Raw genomic sequence first — 22,500 nt, 5'->3', positions numbered from 1 at the left:
ACACTGGGGCTCAACAGCCCCTGCGACAACCGCTCTCCCAACGACCAGCTCTTCTTCACCACGCCAACCAATCACAACGTGTTCCAGCTGGACACGCTGGAGTCCACATGAGCGCCGGCCCGGGCGGGTCCGGGTGGGAGTGGCCACCCTTTCTGAATGTTTGCCTCCCGGAGAGTCCAGGGGAGTGTTTGTTTGTTTGTTTTTGGACCTGGACGACCGGGCCAGGCGGGCGAAACACAGAAAGAGAGAGAGGGGTGGTGGTTCAGACCCCTGGGGATAGCTGCCCAGGAGGCTCTTATGTACGGAGGCTGACCTGAGGAGACCCCTGCTGCCATACTGGTGATTTTGGTGCAGCTTTTCTTGCCTTTCTGGAACCGGACTGTTCTCCATTTCTTTATTTTTATTTTGTTGTTTGTTTGTTTTTTTTTAAACACCAGACTGAACACAAAAGGAGCTTCATACAAAGAGAGAGAGGACAGTAATACGACGTGACAGAACCCCCCCACCCACTCAAATTCACCCACCTCACCTACCACACCCTCCTAAACCCTCCTGTCCCGATGGGTGCCAATGTAGAGTGTGTATTAGTACAGGAGGAGACGTCGCGTTCGGTCATGAAGATAAACGCAGCATGCACATTCGCTCAGTTCACACAGTCTGTATTCCAGTTCGTCGTCCCCAAATCAGCTGGCGGAAGAGAATTGTAGATTGTATCCGAGCAGCGTAAAGAAAGACGAACATTGTGGACAGAGCGCGGTTCTTCTTCATAGGAACGTTCTTCTGTTGTTGTTGTTTTTTTAATCATTTGTATGACCTAATGCGGTTTGCACAGTGGTGAAGCCTTTCACTTCTTGGCACTTAAAACTGGTACAACACAAATAAAGAGACATTCAGAGGTCACCCGGCGCTGCCTGTTCTAGGCTCCGACGTGGCCTCGCAGCTGCCGACTGGGACTGGGGCTGGACTGGGCTAGGGGCGGCGCACTTACTCAGAACTGTTCTTTATGTCCTGGCTCGTCCCGACGGAGCGGAAAAGTGTTGGGTTTTTGTTCTTGGGTCGATTCACCCTCAGGCCTTGTTGATTATACAGTATGAATATATTCTATTACCTTTGAAATAAGTATTCACTCTATGTATTTGAGCATGTTGCTCTGGAGTCGTGGTCCGGGGAGGGTCCGGGGGGCGGGAGGGGGTTGGTGAGTGGGGTAGTCGCTCGCTCGTTGGGAAACCGAATGTTCAGAACCGTTTTTTTAACTAGTATCGCCGCTCCCGGCGCTCCGAGGCGGCATACAGTGCGCGGCGAGAGTTTCTGACCACAGAAACGTTTAGACTGGACTTGAACGGACAGGCGCTCGAGTTAGCAGGGGTTGCTTTAAGCTGGCCTTATATAACCTTTTTAATCCTTTCCTATTCTGACTGTTCAGTACTGTTTGTATCTCACTTTAGAAAATCGTTGTATAAAAGTTCATTTTTAAAAAGAAACCGATGTGTAGTAATAATAACGGACAACTAATGGTCTTTAACGGGTCAGCCGAGGTTGTATTTGTTACTCTCTGCAATATATACATACGAACATCCTAAACAGCAGTATTTTCTAAAAAAATAAAATAAAATAAACAACAAAAAAGCTTTAAAAAAAAAGTTCTGAAAAGGCCTCGGGTTTTTAACTCCTCTATCTTTTTCTACTCGTATTCCACGGAAAAACAGCTCGCTTTGGAACTGAGGTAGCTTTTCGCCTGGGGTGTCCAAAGCACAGGGCTCAGCATCACGGGATTACACACTGGTTAACTCTGATCATGGCGACCTGCTTGCAATGTTTCTTCGTCTGCGTTCGGTTCCGTCGGCCCCGTTCCATCCCGCGGATCTCCGGAACGTGCTCCGTGCTATTCCTGTGGCCTTTAACGTATTGAAATATGTATGTAGATCAGCGCTGTCGTGCAAAAACCTCGTTTCTTCCTCATGTTTGTTGACAATGAGTCTGCGATCTTACAGTGTCTCCAAATGGACCAATAGAAATTCTCCAAAATGGTAAATAATTAATATAATGATACAAATCTTTGTTCGTTGACTTTCATTGAAAGTTAAGAAGGTTTCTCCTCCTGTAAAGTTTTTGCACGACAGCAATGGTTTATATATATATAAATAAATTAATAAATAAATATATTGAGCAGATATGCAACGGTCTCCTCTGGAGTACACATCACCGAGGACGACTTTCTCTCGCGCTTGAAGCCACCTCGCCCGCTGGGGGTCGGCGTCCGGTCACAATAAGGAAAAATAAACACGTTTCGTCTCGAGTCAAACTCTCAGCACCCTGAGACTGAGCTGTATTTCAGTACGGAGCTTTCTTTCTGTCCTTCTTTCTTTTCTGTCTTTTTTAACTGTTTTGTTTAATTTAAATAATGTAAATCCTTGATTTCAAGCTGCTTCTCGTGGAGGAATGTGTGTGTCGACGGGAAAGTTGTTATTTTCTGTCTGTAAATTGCCAGAAACACAGGAGCTCGGCTTTCTGTGACATTTCTTGTAGCTACACCTTTGGTAAGAGGCAAAGAGAGAGAGAGGGAGTGAGTGAGTGAGAGAGAGAGCATGCAACAGAGTGAGAGAGTGAGGGAGTGAGAGAGTGAGGGAGGAGTGAGAGTTGAATAACTAAAAAATGTATATCTTACCTCACTGAGGAATTTTTCAGGGATTTTTGACAATGCATCTGCATCGTGTTACAGCTTCAAATACATGAGGAATAGCTGTTTTATATGTGCTGTATACATTTTTTAAAAGATGCAATCTATATATGTGTATAAAACTGGGCGCTTGGTAACAGGGCAGTTCGATTTTCTGATTTATGAAGGATATGAAATTGTCCGTATGTATTATATAGTTATATGGAACACAAACACAAGACATGTTTATACTGCAAATAAATATTGAATTATTTTTTTGGTTAACTGCTTTGGTTTGCTTGTCTTTCTTCACTGCCAGTGACCTGGACAACCTCAGGTGTGTTGGCAGCACTGTGGGGCACTTTGCAGACTGACCATGGCGTTAAAGAGCCCATATCCCACATTCTCCTCGTGTGTATTTTCCACTTAATGAGCTGTGTGTGCTTTTTATACAGCAACTACATTCATTTTGTCTCTGTATTTGTAAATGAGCTCAGTTCTGATTGGCTGCCCTCATTCAAAAAGCAGTTCGAGCTCAGACACTCGGCAGCTTCGGTGTGAATGGGCGGGGCTGAACTACTGTCAGCAGAATGGGCAAAGATAATAATAATAATAATAAATTTACCAGGTTTGACAAGTTGAGCTTTGAAATTAGCGATGGATACCACGGGACAGAGTGTTTCCTGTAGTTAAACTGGTTCCAGTAGAACATCAGTAAAACAAATGTTCCCATAGCAACACTGTCTTAACATTTTCCCCACCAATCAGATATTTCTTGTTATTATCGTTTAGTGGCAGATCAGCTTCAGCTCACAGTGAGAGCTAGCCCGGCTAAAGTACAGCTTCCAAACATGGTGGAGCTAGTTTCACACACTGCTACTGTAACAAAGACTCAACCCCCTGATATGTACTGTAGATGTGATGGTGGGTCAGTCAGGAGTGTACTGTAGATGTGATGGTGGGTCAGGAGTGTACTGTAGATGTGATGGTGGGTCAGTCAGGAGTGTACTATAGATGTGATGGTGGGTCAGGAGTGTACTGTAGATGTGATGGAGGGTCAGTCAGGAGTGTACTATAGATGTGATGGTGGGTCAGGAGTGTACTGTAGATGTGATGGAGGGTCAGTCAGGAGTGTACTGTAGATGTGATGGTGGATCAGGAGTGTACTGTAGATGTGATGGAGGGTCAGTCAGGAGTGTACTGTAGATGTGATGGAGGGTCAGTCAGGAGTGTACTGTAGATGTGATGGTGGGTCAGGAGTGTACTGTAGATGTGATGGAGGGTCAGTCAGGAGTGTACTGTAGATGTGATGGTGGGTCAGTCAGGAGTGTACTGTAGATGTGATGGTGGGTCAGGAGTGTACTGTAGATGTGATGGAGGGTCAGTCAGGAGTGTACTATAGATGTGATGGTGGGTCAGGAGTGTACTGTAGATGTGATGGAGGGTCAGTCAGGAGTGTACTATAGATGTGATGGTGGGTCAGGAGTGTACTGTAGATGTGATGGAGGGTCAGTCAGGAGTGTACTGTAGATGTGATGGTGGGTCAGGAGTGTACTATAGATGTGATGGTGGGTCAGGAGTGTACTGTAGATGTGATGGAGGGTCAGTCAGGAGTGTACTGTAGATGTGATGGTGGGTCAGGAGTGTACTGTAGATGTGATGGAGGGTCAGTCAGGAGTGTACTGTAGATGTGATGGTGGGTCAGTCAGGAGTGTACTGTAGATGTGATGGTGGGTCAGGAGTGTACTGTAGATGTGATGGTGGGTCAATAGGAGTGTACTGTAGATGTGATGGAGGGTCAGGAGTGTACTGTAGATGTGATGGTGGGTCAGTCAGGAGTGTACTGTAGATGTGATGGTGGGTCAATAGGAGTGTACTGTAGTTGTGATGGTGGGTCAGTCAGGACTATACTGTAGATGTGATGGTGGGTCAGGAGTGTACTGTAGATGTGATGGTGGGTCAGTCAGGAGTGTACTGTAGATGTGATGGTGGGTCAGGAGTGTACTGTAGATGTGATGGTGGGTCAGGGGTGTACTGTAGATGTGATGGTGGGTCAGGGGTGTACTGTAGATGTGATGGTGGGTCAGGAGTGTACTGTAGATGTGATGGAGGGTCAGTCTGGAGTGTACTGTAGATGTGATGGTGGGTCAGGAGTGTACTGTAGATGTGATGGTGGGTCAGTCAGGAGTGTACTGTAGATGTGATGGTGGGTCAGTCAGGAGTGTACTGTAGATGTGATGGTGGGTCAGTCAGGAGTGTATTGTAGAGGTGATGGTGGGTCAGTCAGGAGCGTACTGTAGATGTGATGGTGGGTCAGGAGTGTACTGTAGATGTGATGGTGGGTCAGTCAGGAGTGTACTGTAGATGTGATGGTGGGTCAGGAGTGTACTGTAGATGTGATGGTGGGTCAGTCAGGAGTGTACTGTAGATGTGATGGTGGGTCAGTCAGGAGTGTATTGTAGAGGTGATGGTGGGTCAGTCAGGAGCGTACTGTAGATGTGATGGTGGGTCAGGAGTGTACTGTAGATGTGATGGTGGGTCAGTCAGGAGTGTACTGTAGATGTGATGGTGGGTCAGGAGTGTACTGTAGATGTGATGGTGGGTCAGTCAGGAGTGTACTGTAGATGTGATGGTGGGTCAGTCAGGAGTGTACTGTAGATGTGATGGTGGGTCAGGAGTGTACTGTAGATGTGATGGTGGGTCAGTCAGGAGTGTACTGTAGATGTGATGGTGGGTCAGTCAGGAGTGTATTGTAGAGGTGATGGTGGGTCAGTCAGGAGCGTACTGTAGATGTGATGGTGGGTCAGGAGTGTACTGTAGATGTGATGGTGGGTCAGGAGTGTACTGTAGATGTGATGGTAATAAAGTCTAGTAGGGTTGGATGGGCTGAGATCTGCTGGTGTAAAATAAACGGTTAGTGTTTGACACAGCAGCCTCCTTTCACTGGTCATAAGTATTTGGACGCAGGTATCCTGATGTGTTTAGGTGGGAATGCTGGTCTGCTTCAAACTACAGAACTGGTCTGAATTATTAGGGGTTGTGTGGATTAACAGACTGATTAGTGAGGGGTACAGTTAACAGTTGTCGACTACTTCTCCTTCTCGCTCTCGTCGCTCTGGCGGAGGCTGGTTTCCTGTTGCCTTGTGGTTAATTTCAGATACAGATGGTTTCTGAAGCATGTGATGACACCACATCCGATTGCTCAAACTACAACAGATCTGCTTCCTTCTTCTCACCCACGTTCTCTCTCTTGTGGAGACTGAGGGAAAGATTTGATGCTCACTGTACGGCTTGCATGAGCTCGGGCCAGCGCTATCAGCCATCTCGGCTATCGGGCCTCCATCAGAACACGGTGTTCTCATTCTCTTTATCGAGACACTGAACAGCAGTTTCTCTGAAATCAAGGCTATTAGCCGGGAGTTTGTCCTCCTTCACTGCGACTCTTCTAGGAAGACTTTATACTAGATGTTGGAACATTGCTGTGAGGAGGATGTGATTGCATTCAGCCCTGAGAGCAATAGCAGTGTGTGGTCAGGTTCTGATGTTGAATGAGTAGTTTTGCCACTCCGACTCATTTCATCAGTCTTGTGTCAGAATACTTTTGGACAGACAGTGTAACACATAGAGGTCGTCGTTCTGAGTGTGTGAACTTTCTAAGGTTGAGTAATTCAGGACGGCTCTGCGGTCGCCCGAGAGTTTCGCTCTAAAGAGGAAGGAAGTAAGAAGGTTCTTGATTCCTCTACACTCGAAGCTAACTGGGTTCTATACTGAGAAAGTGGTGGTTAAACCCTGGCTGGTTCTATATAGAGCCGCTTCATTTGAAATGAGCTTTGCTTTTTCCTAGAAATTATGTCTAAACCCAGCGTGATCATCTACCAGCAGAAAGAGACACCAGATCAAAGGATTTCAGATGTTTATAAATTAGATGAATAATCTCACCACTGCACTACAAACAAACACAGTCTTCCTCAGTGAAATTACTCCAAACATGTAATAAACTTCTGAGATCTGAGAAATCATCATTATAAGATCTTTGTTTTACTTGTTAAAAATAATTTTATTTCCTGAAAGTATAAAACTAACCATAACAGTCTCACACTGATTTTTTAAAGTACACATTTTTCTTATATTAAGGGTCATTGTGTTGGTCATAGTTGTAGTTGTGTTTGCAGTGGTTGTTGGGATTGTTGTTTTGGTTGCTATGGTTGTTATAAGGGTTGTTGTGGTTGTTATTGGGGTTGCTATGGATGTTATTGGGGTTGTTGTGGTTGTTAATGGGGTTGCTATTGTAGTTATTGGGGTTGCTATGGTTATTATGTTGTTGGGGGTGTTATTTGGGTTGTTGGGGTTGTTATTTGGGTTGTTGTGGTTGTTATGGAGGTTGTTGTAGTTGTTATTGGGGTTGTTGGGGTTGTTATGGAGGTTGTTGTAGTTGTTATTTGGGTTGTTGTGGTTGTTATGGAGGTTGTTGTAGTTGTTATTTGGGTTGTTGTGGTTGTTATTTGGGTTGTTGTGGTTGTTATGGAGGTTGTTGTAGTTGTTATTTGGGTTGTTGTGGTTGTTATGGAGGTTGTTGTAGTTGTTATTGGGGTTGTTGGGGTTGTTATGGGGGTTGTTGTGGTTGTTATTGGGGTTGTTGGGGTTGTTAAGTGGGTTGCTGTGGTTGTTATGGGGGTTGCTAGGGTTGTTATGGGGGTTGCTGTGGTTGTTATTGGGGTTGTTGGGGTTGTTAAGAGGGTTGCTGTGGTTGTTATGGGGGTTGCTAGGGTTGTTATGGGGGTTGCTGTGGTTGTTATTGGGGTTGTTGGGGTTGTTAAGAGGGTTGTTGGGGTTGTTAAGGGGGTTGCTGTGGTTGTTATGGGGGTTGCTAGGGTTGTTAAGGGGGTTGCTGGGGTTGAGTTTTAGGAGTATAACAGTGGGAATCCAGAGGAAATGCATCCCACTGTATTTCTAACACTGACTCACAGCAGGGTCAGTGAGGTCAGTGAGGTCAGTGAGGTCAGGTGTGTACAGTCAGTGGAGGAGTTGTACTGAGCTGTGCTGGAAGGCTGTAGGGGAGCGTCGGCTGTGTGAGCGCCCCAGCGTTCCTCCTTCCGCTCTGATCGAGGCGCTGGAGAGAATCAGAACCTCACAGCCGTCTGTTTCTGCTGATGGAAGTCTCTGTTCTCCTGCAGCTCGAACACAGCAGATCCCACACAGGCCCAGCGCTGGAGATCAGCCAGAAGTATTTGGCCTGGCTCAGCGTGTGGGCTGCTGGAGTGGAGGCATAAGGAGCTCATATACTGGATGAGTCACCGTACAGTGTGTGAGGCTCTGCTGATCCGAGGAGCGTCAGTAGTGCATGTGAGGAGACGGTGTTCCTCACTGAGACCTAGAAACGAGTCGTTATCCTCATATAACTCTGATGGAGTTTGTGTTAGAGCTGCTGAGACTCACGGATACTCGCTAATACTCGATTCCTCAGATTACTCCTGCTGCTCTCCTGCAGTAATCCTCCGAGCCGGATGTTTGCACTCATACTCATATTTTACCACATTTTTGTCATTTTGTTCAAGCAGTTTCCATTGGAACAGGACAGTTACTGCCTAGCAACTCCATAGCAACCAAACTCTAGTATCGACCATCTAGCAACCCCAAGGCAACCACCTGCAACACTACAGCAGTTGCTTGGCAACAGCATTGCAACCCCCTGGAATTCATTAGAAGCTACCTTGCAGCTCCACAGCAATTACCTGGGATATTACACCAATGACCTAGCATAGCAACCACCAGTGATATCACAGCAACCACCAAGCAACCATCTGGCAAATGCTTCAGCTGCACCATCACAATCACTCAGGTCAGGCACTTCTCCAGTTATTATTGTTCAGCCTCCAGACGTTTGTCCCCCCCCCCCTCCCCCCCATGGCAGCCAATCAGAACAGAGCTCATTTGCATTCACCAGCTTCAAAGGCACAGTAACATGTAAGACACGCCTGGTAACCGTTGGCCTGGTTTGAACTTGTGGTCTGTATAACACGTGTAAGCAGTGAATAAGGGGGTTATAAGCAGCTCATTTCAGTAGTTGAGGTAAGTGATGGGGTAACGATGTAACGCAGGGGTATTACGCATCATAACAGTGTTATAAACAGAACAAATGTCCATAACTACTTTCAGGGTGTAAGTGGGTGTGAATGGAAGCTGAAGGCAGGCGTAATTAGCTTATCCTGCACGCAGGAACCTTGTAATTCCTCTAATTAGAGCTTTAATCGAACGATTAGACAGCAGCACTTCCAGGCAGGCTCGAGCCCTGAGCCTCATCTTTGGTTCCACGCCCCCTCCTGCCTTCGTACGCTTCATATGTTGGGTGAATGTGAGGCAGGGCTGTTATTGTACTCCCACTGAATGTGTGGCTGGTGTGTGAGTGCTGGGAGTGCGGAGCGCGAAAGTGGTGAGTGCTGTTGTGAGAGAGCCTGTACTGCGCTGAGGAAGTGAGCGGCTATAAATAGCTCTCCAGCCTCTTCTTCAAGGCGCTGAGCGGTGTGATCGTGAGCCGGTCAGATCTGGGTTGGCAGCGGCGAGCTCAGCCAGGGGTCATCCATGTGTTAATTGGTCATTTCAGAACGGCCCCCATCTCATCTGGCCAAAATGAAACCCTGAATGACACGAGATTTCCTGCCCTTTCCTCTCCTGTCTCCTAGGTTATGGATCCACATGAGTACCAGATCAGCAGAATCTAGAAGAGGTCACATCATTAAAGTATTCGGACGCAGACGGCAGTCAGACCTGACCCTAAACCCTTCCACCATGAACCGTATTTCTATACAAACTGACCCCAAGCATGTAGCCCATACAGACCACCAGCTGACCTCAGAGCAGCAGGTCTCTACTGGAGACGGTAATAAATATATATATATATATAAATACATCTATTTAATATTTAGATGAACCTGAAAGTTGTGCAAGTTTTTCATGTGAGCAGAATAAAATGCAAAGCCCCTGTCTGTCCTCAGTGCAAAAGTTTATACACCCCTGTTGTTGCTGCTGTAGGTGTAAATAAGTCACATCCTCTACAGAGAAACACACATCCAGCACACAGCTACTGTTTACCCTCAGTTTAACAGACTGGAAAGCAAACATGCAGAACGAGTACAGCTCATTTACATGTTGTTTTATTTGTTTACAATCTGTTTACAATCTAACTCAGATAAATAAACAGTAATTATCTATAAAATGTTCAAATATTTGTTTATTTATTGATTTATTTGCACTCAGTGCATCAACAGCAGTACTTTGGGTGTCCAGAGGACTGTAAATGCACACAGGCCTGTTCGCGCAGGGTCAGCACACACACCACAGGACCTCCAGTGTTAATCAGGAGGCCTGACCGCGGTATTAATTAGGACAAACATGAGAGGAGTATGTATGATTTTCCATTCGCAGGCAGGACAGAGGCCTTGTGTGCTGCCCTTTAAATGGTGCGTTAGCCTCTTTCTTTCTCTCCAACACGATTCTCACCCACACACACACACACACACACACACACACACACACAGTACTCTCAGAAAGCTCCAGCTCAGCCTTGCGGACACACAATTGTGGATTCATATTCCCACGCTCGTCGATGGGCACTAACAAACATCTTGGGACTGGCTCAGTTTCCACGGCTGCAAATAGACGCCGGTGTCACATGAAAACGAGGTGTCGCTGCCAGCGAGCGCGGCGTGTAGACGTGAGTCACAGATACACCGAGGCGGAGGGTGCTTCGCCGCTCTGGTGTGGTGTAGCTGCGCTCTAAGCAAAAAGGGTTCTGCGTAGTACAGAGAGATAGTGGTTCCATCTTCAATGAGAACAACCTTTAAACAGTTCTGTGAGAGTCATGATTTTCTTTCCTACAGCGCTTGAAGAACCCTCTGTTTTAACCTGTAGACCCTTTAAACTTTTATCACTATTATCATTTAGATCACTTTCATAGGCCCTAAAATAGAACACTGTGGCACTCCACCAAATCTGATTCTCTAAACGTCAGCATGAATGTTCAAGTTAATATTTTAAATGTTTTTATGTAGTTTAATATTTATATTAAATTGATATTAAAATATTTATTCCAGTACAGATCTGTTGCTCTGAGGTCAGCTGGTGATCTGTATAGGCTACATGGGGTCTGTGCTGGGCAGTGAGTGGTCTGTATGAGCTACATGTAGTGGGGTCTGTGCTGGGCAGTGAGTGGTCTGTATGGACTACATGTAGTGGGGGTCTGTGCTGGGCAGTGAGTGGTCTGTATGGACTACATGTAGTGGGGGTCTGTGCTGGGCAGTTAGTGGTCTGTATGGACTACATGTAGTGGGGGTCTGTGCTGGGCAGTGAGTGGTCTGTATGGACTACATGTAGTGGGGGTCTGTGCTGGGCAGTGAGTGGTCTGTATGGGCTACATGTAGTGGGAGTCTGTGCTGGGCAGTGAGTGGTCTGTATGGGCTACATGTAGTGGGGGTCTGTGCTGGGCAGTGAGTGGTCTGTATGGGCTACATGTAGTGGGGGTCTGTGCTGGGCAGTGAGTGGTCTGTATGGACTACATGTAGTGGGGGTCTGTGCTGGGCAGTGAGTGGTCTGTATGGGCTACATGTAGTGGGGGTCTGTGCTGGGCAGTGAGTGGTCTGTATGGGCTACATGTAGTGGGGGTCTGTGCTGGGCAGTGAGTGGTCTGTATGGGCTACATGTAGTGGGGGTCTGTGCTGGGCAGTGAGTGGTCTGTATGGGTTACATGTAGTGGGCTTCCCAGTGTGTAGCATGTTAAAACATGCTAAGAGAGGGAACCCCAGTGTCTCCTCACCTCCTGAATCTGACTGAAATATCCTGATTCAGGGCTTAAATCATTAAAGCTCAGTGAATTAAAGTCAATCAGGGAAACACTCCACTCCCAAGCTGTGGAACACTAGGCCACGTCTAACACATTCAGGCCCTAGCTCTAATAGTCTGGAGCCCTAGGACTTATAATCCTACACCCCCTCACTGTAGTCCCCAAACACACAGATGTGGTCGCTGATGTACAGCAGTCCAGCGTGTGTGTGGTTTTTAGGTGCGTTCTGCGTCTCTGGGCGTATCCAGGCTTGTTGCGGTGACCCAGTCCTGGCTGAGAGGAGAGGGTGGGGTTCGGAGAGCAGAACAGAGGCTGGCTTAGATGTGTCCTGAGGCTCTAGAAGAGCTGAATGATCTCTCTGAATTCTCCAACTACAGCGAAAGAATGGTCAAATATAACCTCCGCTCACGAGCTTAATTTGGAACGTTTGCCTTCAGGGATGAAGATATAAATAGTGAAGGAACGAATGTCCTCGCAGAAGCACGGCTATTGCCCCAGCGCTGTCCGAGATAAAGGCAGGGTTTCAAGGTCCATCAGATCTGCTCACTGGAGGAGGAGGTGTGGTAACTCGCTTCAGCTCAGTTCTGATGTGTTCCTGCTTCCCGGAGAGTCTTCAGATACTCTCACCATCTCATCTCCTGTAGTTCCTGAGTCCTCCTCTGGGTTTACGGTCTGTGTGTTCAGATCCTGGACTAAAGTACAGCCTCCAAACATGGTGGAGGTAGTTTCACACGCTGATACTGTGACTAAGACCCCTCGAGCCCCCTTAGTGAGGAAGTTGCAGTGTCCACACTCACTCTGCTTTCAGCTGAATTGTTCAGAGACGGTCGGAAGCTGAAACACAGCTTATGGTTTCATGTGTTCAGAAAAAATGTAATCAGCCATAACATTAGTATCACACTGATGATCTGGTTCCAGTGGCTTCTGTCAAGGGGTGGCTATGTAGGCAGCAAGTGAACGGTCAGTTCTACCAGAAGACTCCAGAGGCAGGAACATTTTGACAAAACAAGATAAGGTCTTTGTTAAGGTTAAAGTCTTTGCTGTAGGCCCCGTCGTCAGCCCAGGTCTTACGTAATACCTACCAAAAGTACCAAAAGCAAGGACAACCAGCGAACCGCCAACTGGGTCACAGCGCCTAAGGCTTACTGATGCTCATGGAGGTCCCGGCCACCTTACAGGATCTGCTGTTACCATTAGACTAGGTTAGACTAGGTTTTTTATTAGGCACTAATGGTACTAATGTTATGGCTGGTGTACATAAGAGCTGCTGTTTTCCCAAAGGCAACACACCTCAGGTGGTGGGACTGGTGACACAAATGATATAGATTGGTGGGAACACCTTTGAGCATGATCTCACTCCTTCTGCATGTCTCTATTTAAAGCTCTGGCTCAGAAAGGTTCAGTTCAGTCCGTCGGGATTGGTCTTATGTAATGCCTGGGCTCATGGTGGGCCTGTTACGCTCTCTGGGACTCTTGACTTTTGGCATCACTAGGAATTGAACCTATGACCTCCTGACAACAAAGGCAGTGGTTATATTGGTGTCCAGATACTTTTGACACACACCAGTCGGTCCTAACACTAGTACCACCTGCCTAGTATTGAGTACTCTGAAGGTGTGCTGCTGTGGTCTCTGGCACCAAGACTAACGTCAGCATCAGATCCTGTAAGTCCTGTAAGCTGTGAGGTGGGCGGGGCCTCAATGAGCATCAGTGAACTATGGGAGCCCATCACCCTGTCACCAGGTCACCAGGTCACCGGTTGTCCATCCTTGGAGCACTTTTAGTAGGAACTGACCACTGCATATCGGGAGAGAACACCCCACAAGACCTGACTGATGTTCTGGAGATGTTCTGACCCAGTCATTATCTAGAACATCACAGTCTGGTTCTGGTCAAAGTATCTCAGATTCTTACGCTTGTCCATTTTTCCTGCTTCATCACCTATATCACCTTCATCATCTTCAAGACCTAACTGTTCTTCACTGACTGTTAGATCCACCCCTCAACAGACAGGAGCCACTGGACCCAGATCATCAGTGTTCTTCACTTCAGCTGGTTTTAATGTTTTGGCCGATCAGTGTATAGCGTATTTCTATTTTCTGGTAGTTCTAATATGAGCTGCTCAGATCGTACAGTAAGTGGGCTTCTTGTCAGAGTGAGTCATGGTTTGATTGGCCTGGTTTCTTGGAAAGAGGTTGTGTGATGTGTTTGAGGAAAGATCTCACTCGGTCTGAGCTGAGGGAGCTGGGCACTGATGTAGAGCACAGTCTTTATTCTCAGAACAGAAACAGAACCTATCTGAAGTCTGTCCTGTCACCATCACCATGGACTGAGTGCTCTTTTCAAAGTCAGTCGTACCTCCACCGGGATCTGCTGTGACTCCGTCGGCTCCTCCATCACTGACACAATCAGAGAGCAAATAAGATTATCTGGCTTGTGCTCCTCAGACCTGCAGGTGGTGACGCCTCGCTCTCGCTCTCGCCCAGCGGATTGCTTCAACACTCGATGCTTCAGAGAGATTTCTGTGGAGTTACTTTATAATAATGACACACAAATAAGCATATAGCATCCACTGCTGACACAGATGTGCAAATGCACACACACAGCTTGTCTAGTCCCTGTAGAGAAGAAGTACTGCCAATAGAATAGGACTCTCTGGAGCAGATCAACATCATGACCCTATTGGCTCCATGCTGCCTAATGCCAGGCGTGGGCTAGAGGGGTATAAAGCCCCCCAGCATTGAGGAGCTGTGGAGCAGTGGAAGAACTGTGTTCTCTGGAATGATGGTGGAGGAGCTCCATCCAGTACTTTTGGGAGGAGGTGGGGATGATGAGGTGGGTGGTGATCATCATCCATCATCCTGACCTCACTAACGCTCTTATTGCTGAATGCAATCAAATCCTCACAGCAATGCTCCTCCTCCACAATCTAGTAGAAAGTCTTCTTCTCTGGTCAGTAGAGACAGTTACTCCAACAGAAGCAGGATCAATATTTTTTAACTCTTTATATATATATATATATATATATACACACACACACACACACACACGCACACAAAATGGACAAAAGTTTTGGGACACCTGCTCATTCATTGGTTTTGAGGAGTGGGCTGTGTTAAGTTTGTGTCCCACATAGTGGTTTAAATTTTGTCCAGAACCTAATGGCTTCTTTCCGGCCAGTCGTAAACATATGCATATATATGATTATCTCTTTTGCTGGAAGTGTTTTATTCCATTTCCAGATGAATTTAATGATCTATTTTTAAGCTTTGCTGCAAAACCAATAAACAAGGTGTTTTTAAGGACAGTATGAACTCTGCTCTCCCTGTGTAAGACTTAATTAGAGAATTCTGCCCTGAGCGGCGTATTTTCACTCCGTGTGTGTTAGCTGTTGCATTATCTAGCGCAGCAGCAGGTATTTACATGCCACTGTATTTAAAGAACTGTCGTCAACAGTACATTTGCTAACCTACTAAACGCCTCGTTCCTGCTTGGCCTAATTCAAGAGTTCCTTGAGTAATGTTGACAGATCTGTGTTTTGTAATTCGCTGTTGACTCATTTCTCACCAGTGCTTTGTCATCTCTGCTGCAGCTGAACGGCAGCGTTTGTCCTGAATGCTAATTATAAATCCTAAAACCCTCTAATTTAGCAATTGTGTTTGATAATGAGGTCGGTGACATGAACAGTCGTGTCGTTTTCTAAACCAGCAGGTCCACTCATCACACATCAGCCTCTATCCTAATCTTGCTTCATCAGAAATGTGATGAAACGCTCGGCCTGAGCTGGAGCCGTGTCTGATTCCAGAGAAATGAGAGTGAAAGAGCTTAACGCTGAGTGTCCTCCTCCTTCACCCTGTCGCTTCACCCCGTCTTCACCCAGCACACCTGCAGCTTAGCCAACATTGACTGATTAGTGTTTTAGAGGGAATTTAGTAATGTGATCATTTATAACCCAAATATTGATTGGAATATATTGCTGTGAATCTGAGCTTCATTGTAGACTGTCACCATGACTACAACACAGATACAGCCCATAATTTATCTCCTATCCAAACCCACCAGTGCAGCTACACGAGTCTTCTGAGTTTTATATGGAATGATGATGATGATGATGATGATGATGATGAAGGTAAAATAGTGAATAGAGAATCTGAACTAATGCAGTTTTCTTTAGGGACTACTTTCTGTAGCTGCACTACACCCTGCAGCATGTATCCCTCCACCATTTTAATGATCTGATTCTAAAAGCAGGTTCTAGAGCCGAGCTCTTCTCAGAACTCTGGTAGAACCGTGTCTCAGGCATCAGGCAGCGTCTTCATCACCATTAGGTGAAGAACTTTCTGTGAGGAGCTTCCCTTCTCCTCCACAGGTTATCTAGAACCGATTTGTTTGGTACTTCACATTAACCCCCTCTAAATAGTTGTTGTATTCATGTTGTATTCATGATGTTATTGGCTGGAACTCTCTCACTGCTCTTAAACAGAGGAGGTTATCTACCTGAGACTTTCAGGGGAGAGCACATTCCACCCCCACGCTGAGGGGAACCTCTTGAATGGGGGGTTGTGTAGCCGGCCTGATGTGACTTGCTGAAGGCAGCGGCATAATTACAGTAAATATCTGAGCTTATGTGGGGCAGAAGCCTATTCAGCGGGATCCTTCCCAGTGCGAGAGAAAGGCTTCCCTCGGCCTATGTTACATAAAGCTGACGTGGCAAGCTGAGGCAACGCCCTGCAGGAATAATGAGAGCAAGGTGAGGCATGTTCACATGCTTCCAGACTCGCATACCTCCAGGGCTCATGATGACGGATGTGCTTCTCAGCAGGTGGAGCTAACGATATCAGCCGCCCTCAGGCACTCAGTGATAAGGCCTTTCATTTTCAGTGGTGAAAAGGTGAAACAGCAGAGGAAGGGCAGGGGTCAGTGTTATGCAACAGATAGGCCTCAAATGACCCAGATACACTATATGGACGAAAGTATTGGGACACCTGCTCATTCATCTATTGTTGCTTCTGAAATCAGGGCTGTTAAATAGAGTTTCTCCTGCTTTTGTTGGGGAAGGAGACTTTCAGCTAGATTCTGGAGGAGCACTGCATATGTTTAAAGTAAACTAATAAAGATCTGAGAGAGTTTTTAGAAACATTTTAAAGGATAAACATTTTACAGAGAAGAGAGATTGGTGACAGTCTAAGTCCAGTGTTTGTTAGCAATGTTAGCCTGTTGTAGCCTAAAGAAGCAGACTTCAGATACCAGACATGTCTCGGCTGACTGACTGAATCTGGGCTCGGAGCTCAATCGTGGCTCTCTGGTTTTTCCCGCTGTTATCAGAACTGTCCTGACCCGCTTTCACACGTTTTTATGCAAATATAGATCAGGTTCAGCGTCCAGTTTAGCCTCGCTGAAAAACATCCCACTGCATTGTTTTCATTCTTTATCTCAGCTCTGACGACACGCTGGACCAACTGGTTCCAGAGCAAGCATTTAGGGTCGGCCTTTCTGGAACAGCGGCGTTTTAGCTTATCTCTGCACTGTCAATCATCCAACCACTAAAACAAGGCTTAGGGAAGTTCTGTAACATCACTGAACTAACTGAACTAACTAAACTAACTAAACTAAACTAAACTAAACTAAACTAAACTAAACTAACTGAACTAAACTAAACTAAACTAAACTAAACTAAACTGAACTAACTAAACTAACTAAACTAACTAAACTAAACTAACTAAACTAACTAAACTAAACTAACTGAACTAAACTAAACTAACTGAACTAACTTTAAACACCAACTATTTCTATTCTAATAAAGTAAAGGCATCACTTTAACATAGAAAACCTCTAACAGAACCTCTTCTTATTTAAAGGGTCAGAAAGTAAATAATTGAAATGCTGAACTTTGAAAGAGTTGTGATGTTTCTTTACTTATTAATAAACAGTGTAGTGAAGTTAATCAATCAACAAATCAGTCAATCAACCTTTACTTTTACACAGAATCGCATTTACAGTGACCCTCACGTACAGTGTCATGACAATACAAAGAAATACAATAATAAAGAGATTGAGATATAAAGTAACACATAATACAAGAAAGACCAAATCAGTACAAACTAAAATCAAAAAACAACTAAAATGAGACTAAAACCAACCCAAAGGTGAATAAGGTCGGGTGACGGAGTTAAAATCAGTTCCAGTGCTTTAGAAATGAATTGACTAATTTACTGAGGAAACGTGAGCGACTGCTGAACTGCTGTGTGTACTGGTGGCTCCACCACCACAGCTGCCCACTGGCCTGTGTTACTGGTCTGTGTTTTGAGTCAGCAGGTTTTATCCAGTCCAGGAAAAAGGGTCAGAACCTGTTCAGCACACAGAGGTTAGGATGACCCTTTGTGACCTGACAGGAAGCGTAACTGCACCGCCGGCCAGCTCTCGCCACACTCTGAGTAATTAGCTGCTATCGAGTGGCACTTCCTCCCTGCAGCTGTCACTCAGTGGAACCTGAGATCAGCCGAGCCCCCTAACTGAGTCCTCGCCCCGCTAACGACTCCCACCACAGGCCCAACACTCTGTCAGAGCCGGGCCTGAGCATGACCTCTGCTCGGTCAGAGATCATGTGCAGATACAGAGAGGAGGCTGAGGGCGTGTGGGTCCCTCGTCCCTCCAGCGCAGGGCAGAGAATCCCAACCTTACATTTGAGGCACTCAGCGGGAGAGTGTGGTCCTCAGAGTCTCACAAATGGAGTCTAAGTGGTGTACACTAAATGTCCAAATGTTTGTGGACTACTTTTAAGCTGCACCCACTGCTGACACAGATGTGCAAATGCACACACACAGCTTGTCTAGTCCCTGTAGAGAAGAAGTGGATTTCTGATCTGTTACTCTCAGAGCTCAGAGCAGACCAGCCTGATCCAGCGACACTCGCGGTTCTGTCCGGAGTCGACGAGACGGGAGATGGGTTCCTCTCTGTGGTTTGACTTCTTCTTCTCACTCTTCTTCTCAGCTTTCTCCACTGGTTTGTTCACTTAAGGCAGATCTGTGATCTGTGACAATACTCGTGAATAAAAGCACCATATATGCAGATTTTATATGAAATTGAATAGAACCCTTTTCAGTACGACATAGAACCCTTTTTAAAAAGTTCTACAAAGAACCATCTACAAAAATCCCGCTGTGAAGAGCCTCTCAGCCAGGCATAGCCTCGTGTAATTCATCCAAACAGTTCTTTAAGATCCATGTGGTTCTACATCGCACCACTGCCTTCATTAAAGAACCCTTAAAGAACCTTTTTCAGGGTTGAAGTCATGATTAGGGCGGGTCAGAGCCCCCTAAACCCCCCTGTAATTCACACCCAGCCATCAGTGAAGACTAGAGGCGTGCTGTACGGCGCCGGTAATCCCCTTTGGGAGGCGGCGACACAGCTGTCATTATAGATGCATCAGTTCTGAATGTGTTGAGCTCCTCAGCAAACCGCCGCGTATCCAGCGCTAATTCTCTCTAGATGAGCGACATTCAGCTGAGATTCTGTTGCTCAACACGCTGCTGCAGCTCCACGGCTGCTGGTTATAACTCTGTATAGATCACGCCCAGCAGATCAGACCTTTTATTCTAAGCTTATCGAGACGATGGCAGAGTCGTAAACACCCAAAACCAATGAAGAAGATTCCTGCATTCCCATTACCATTAAACCCATGTGATCGTTCTCTCACAGCAGCACCTGAGCAATTACTTTAGAAGTCATCGTTAAATAACGCTAACCCAACCAACCTGACCACTCCCAATCAAGGCCGTACAATCCGCATATGCAAATGAAGCTGTCTAATTTACCAGACAGCATATCCTCATATTTAACCTCAGCCACGTTATAACCCTGCAAAGCCTGGATGAGGCACCTCGCCTACTGTGAAGCATGAGGGTGGAGGTTCGTGCTGTGGAGTTGTGTTGCTGCCGGTGGCACTGGCAATCCTACATGATTCCATTAAAGAACACGTTGTTTGCCGCGTAGTCCTGCCCAATCAGGCTGCAGTTATGAGCCCGGCCCACTTTTCCAATAAGACACAATGCAGGTCAGCCAATCCGAACTGAGCTTATTTGCATATTTCAGTCTTAAAGGGGCAGTGTGTTTAATAGTAAGGTATTAAGAGAAGCTGGTGTAAAAATGAACGACACTTTAAGGTGCTACAAATGGTTCTTTGAGTGATGCCATAGGAGAACCAGTGGAACCAGTTATGGTTCCATAAAGAACCATGTTTGTAGTAGAGATGTGTTTGAGAAGGATGTGTGACAGTTGTGTTTCTGTGTTTCCTCAATTTCATAGAATCATTAACGTCCTCTGCTCGCCAGGGAAAGCAGAGGTTGCTAAACCGCAGTTAACATTTACTGCATTGTTGTGGACTTTGCGTCGCTGCGGCCTGCAGACCAGGACAAATTTGCTTATCGCTCAAACTCTGCCCTTTGTTGAATGCCAGCTGGCCGGCGTTCATAAAATCCAGGGCCTGGGAAATGTGTGTGTGTCTGGGAGCTGACGGTGGTTCGGCGGCAGGGCGACGGGAACCCGGAACGAGGTGGAGCCACAGGCTATCTGCTTTAATCCCCAGGGTTGGGAACATGGGTGCTAGTGTTCCTCTGAGCAAAGCACTTAACATTAGAACCACTGAGAGGAACCGATGTTCTCCTCATGTTAGATCATGATTAGAATTTGAAGGGAACAGTATAGATGACGGAGTGAGAGCTGAGCTGGGTTCTCTGATAGATGGTAGCTGAACACTTTGACAAGAGTCCAGACCACTGTGAGGAGGGACAGACCACCAATCAGAGGCACCTGAGGCTCATCAGTGAAGCAAGTGATGGATACGGGAGGAGGAACATGTCACAACACACAGTGCAGCGCCCCCTGCTGGGTATGAAGCTGCATGAGCAGCTGCATAGCAGTCAGAGTGCCCATGCTGACCCCTGTCCACCGTCTCCCACAAGGGACACGCGAGCAGCAGAACCGGGCCTCGCAGTGATGGAAGTTGGTGGTCTGGTCTGGTGATGGACGGTCAGGTGAACCGTGTGACTTTATTAGAGGATGTGAGTTAACGGAACCGGATGTAATTCCAGTAATGTTGGAACGTTTCTATTGGTTCTGAAATCTTCACACGATCAATCGTTCTTTGTTCTTTACAGTCTGATGAAGATCAAAGGGCAGCTCTCTCTCCCCCTCCTTCCGCTCCTCCCTCGCTCCTGATGTGGAAACGGAGTGTGTGGGGCAGCTGGTGAGCCGATAAGGCTGCTCTGTATCCGGTGGCCAGTTAAAGTTTAACAGGTGATTGCAAAACCTCTCCTGTAGCGCTGGCGTGGCCTCGTCCTGACCGCGGAGGTGTGTGAGGGAGCAGTGTTCAAATCAACACTCCAATTTAAAGGGGAACTCCACCCATTTTTCAGAATATGTCGAATAACTCCGCATTGCATGTGTGAGTTCAGTCAGAGTCGGGTTTGGGGGTTCGGTGTGAATCTGAGCTCCACTGTAGAGAAACTGACCCACTCTAATCTCTCTACTGTGGAGGTGAATGGAAGCAGGCGTCTGTCGCCATGACTACAACACAGATACAGCCCATAATTTATCTCCTATCCAAACCCACCAGTGCAGCTACACGAGTCTTCTGAGTTTTATATGGAGTGATGATGATGATGATGATGATGAGGGTAAAATAGTGAGTAGAGAATCTGAACTAATGCAGTTCTCTTTAGGGACTACTTTCTGTAGCTGCACTACACCCTGCAGCATGTATCCCTCCACCATTTTAATGATCTGATTTTAAAAGCAGGTTCTAGAGCCGAACTCTTCTCAGAACTCTGGTAGAACCGTGTCTCAGGCATCAGGCAGCGTCTTCATCACCATTAGGTGAAGAACTTTCTGTGAGGAGCTTTTAGTAGAGCTTCAGACGTCTGCTTCCCTTCACCTCCACTGTAGAACTGTAGGACACGTAGGACTGAAAAAGAGTTCTCTGAGTCGTTGTCAGGTGAAACTGGCTCCGCCCACTGTAAATCAGACAATGATTGGTTGGTTACGTACTGTGTTGGTGGCTAATACAACGGTCTTCGGTTCTACCAGACAAAGCCATGACAGAATGCTCTCCAAGAACCATGTTGATGCTTAAGCGGTTCTCAGCCTAGGCACATTAGAGGACAGTCTGGTGTAGAGGGTTCTATGTCCAACATTTTAAAGAATGGTTCTGTACAGTACCTAAAATAAAACAATAATAACTGTTTTTGTGAGTCAAATAATTTTTTCAGTACTATATAGAACCCTTTTTGCTAAGAGTGTATCTAGAACCATTGTCTTTACTAAAGAGTATGTGTATTAGTGTGTGTGTGTATTAGTATGTGTTTCATACGTGATAGTTCAGTCAAACCTCAGCATTAGGAACCTGAGGCCGGGCCGGGCCGGGCCGGTTCCGTGAGCTGATAGGCCTGTGTAAACACCCAACTGCACACTCTGTTGACACAGTTCTGATGCTATTGTCTTTATCTTTTCTGCAATAACCTGCTAACAATGACCTTACTCACTCCGGCTCGGGCTGGTTGCCCAGCAATTGAATAAATCAAGCGAGAGATTATTCAGCACCAAATAGATTATTCTATTCAGTGGAGAACCGTGACTCTTAGAGCTCGGCCTTCAGTTCGGGCTACAAACATCAAAACTGGGTCAAGACAGAGTGGAAAAACCCACCTGAACAATAATGATTGATTATTGATTACTAATATTCCCCCTATATGATTCAGACTGCACTTCAAACTGCAGTGCACTAGAACCGGTCTTTCAGCAGCAGAGCTGAGATTTTTACTTTCTGGACCTGGATCTGCTGTTCTTAAGTTCTAACAACTGACTGAAACCTGCTCAGACTGCCACTCACACTTCCTATCTAGAACCTCCAGAAGATCTAGAGTGACTTTTTCCATGCAAAGCTGGTTCCACTTACTGTAAATCAGAAAATGATTGATTGATTCCCAACTGTGTTGGTGGCTGGTTGATGGTC

At 46.2% G+C, this 22,500-nt stretch overlaps 2 protein-coding genes across 2 annotated transcripts in view; both read left to right on the top strand.

Moving 5' to 3' along the window:
• dusp7 (dual specificity phosphatase 7) overlaps positions 1–1,172 on the top strand; it is an 11,213-nt gene extending 10,041 nt beyond the window's left edge. The window contains exon 3 of the mRNA XM_072666122.1: positions 1–1,172. This exon is cut by the window's left edge and continues 197 nt beyond it. Coding sequence (XP_072522223.1) covers positions 1–111 — 111 coding nt within the window. The 3' untranslated portion in view covers positions 112–1,172.
• The window catches only part of rpl29 (ribosomal protein L29), a 210,900-nt gene that overhangs the window by 142,488 nt on the left and 45,912 nt on the right, over positions 1–22,500 (top strand). The gene's annotated exons all lie outside the window — the stretch shown is intronic.

This window comes from Salminus brasiliensis, chromosome 21 (genome assembly GCF_030463535.1).
Source record: "Salminus brasiliensis chromosome 21, fSalBra1.hap2, whole genome shotgun sequence".
Taxonomy (NCBI): domain Eukaryota; kingdom Metazoa; phylum Chordata; class Actinopteri; order Characiformes; family Bryconidae; genus Salminus; species Salminus brasiliensis.
The sequence above is the reverse complement of the archived record's forward strand: the minus strand, read 5'-3'. Positions and strand labels throughout refer to the sequence as shown.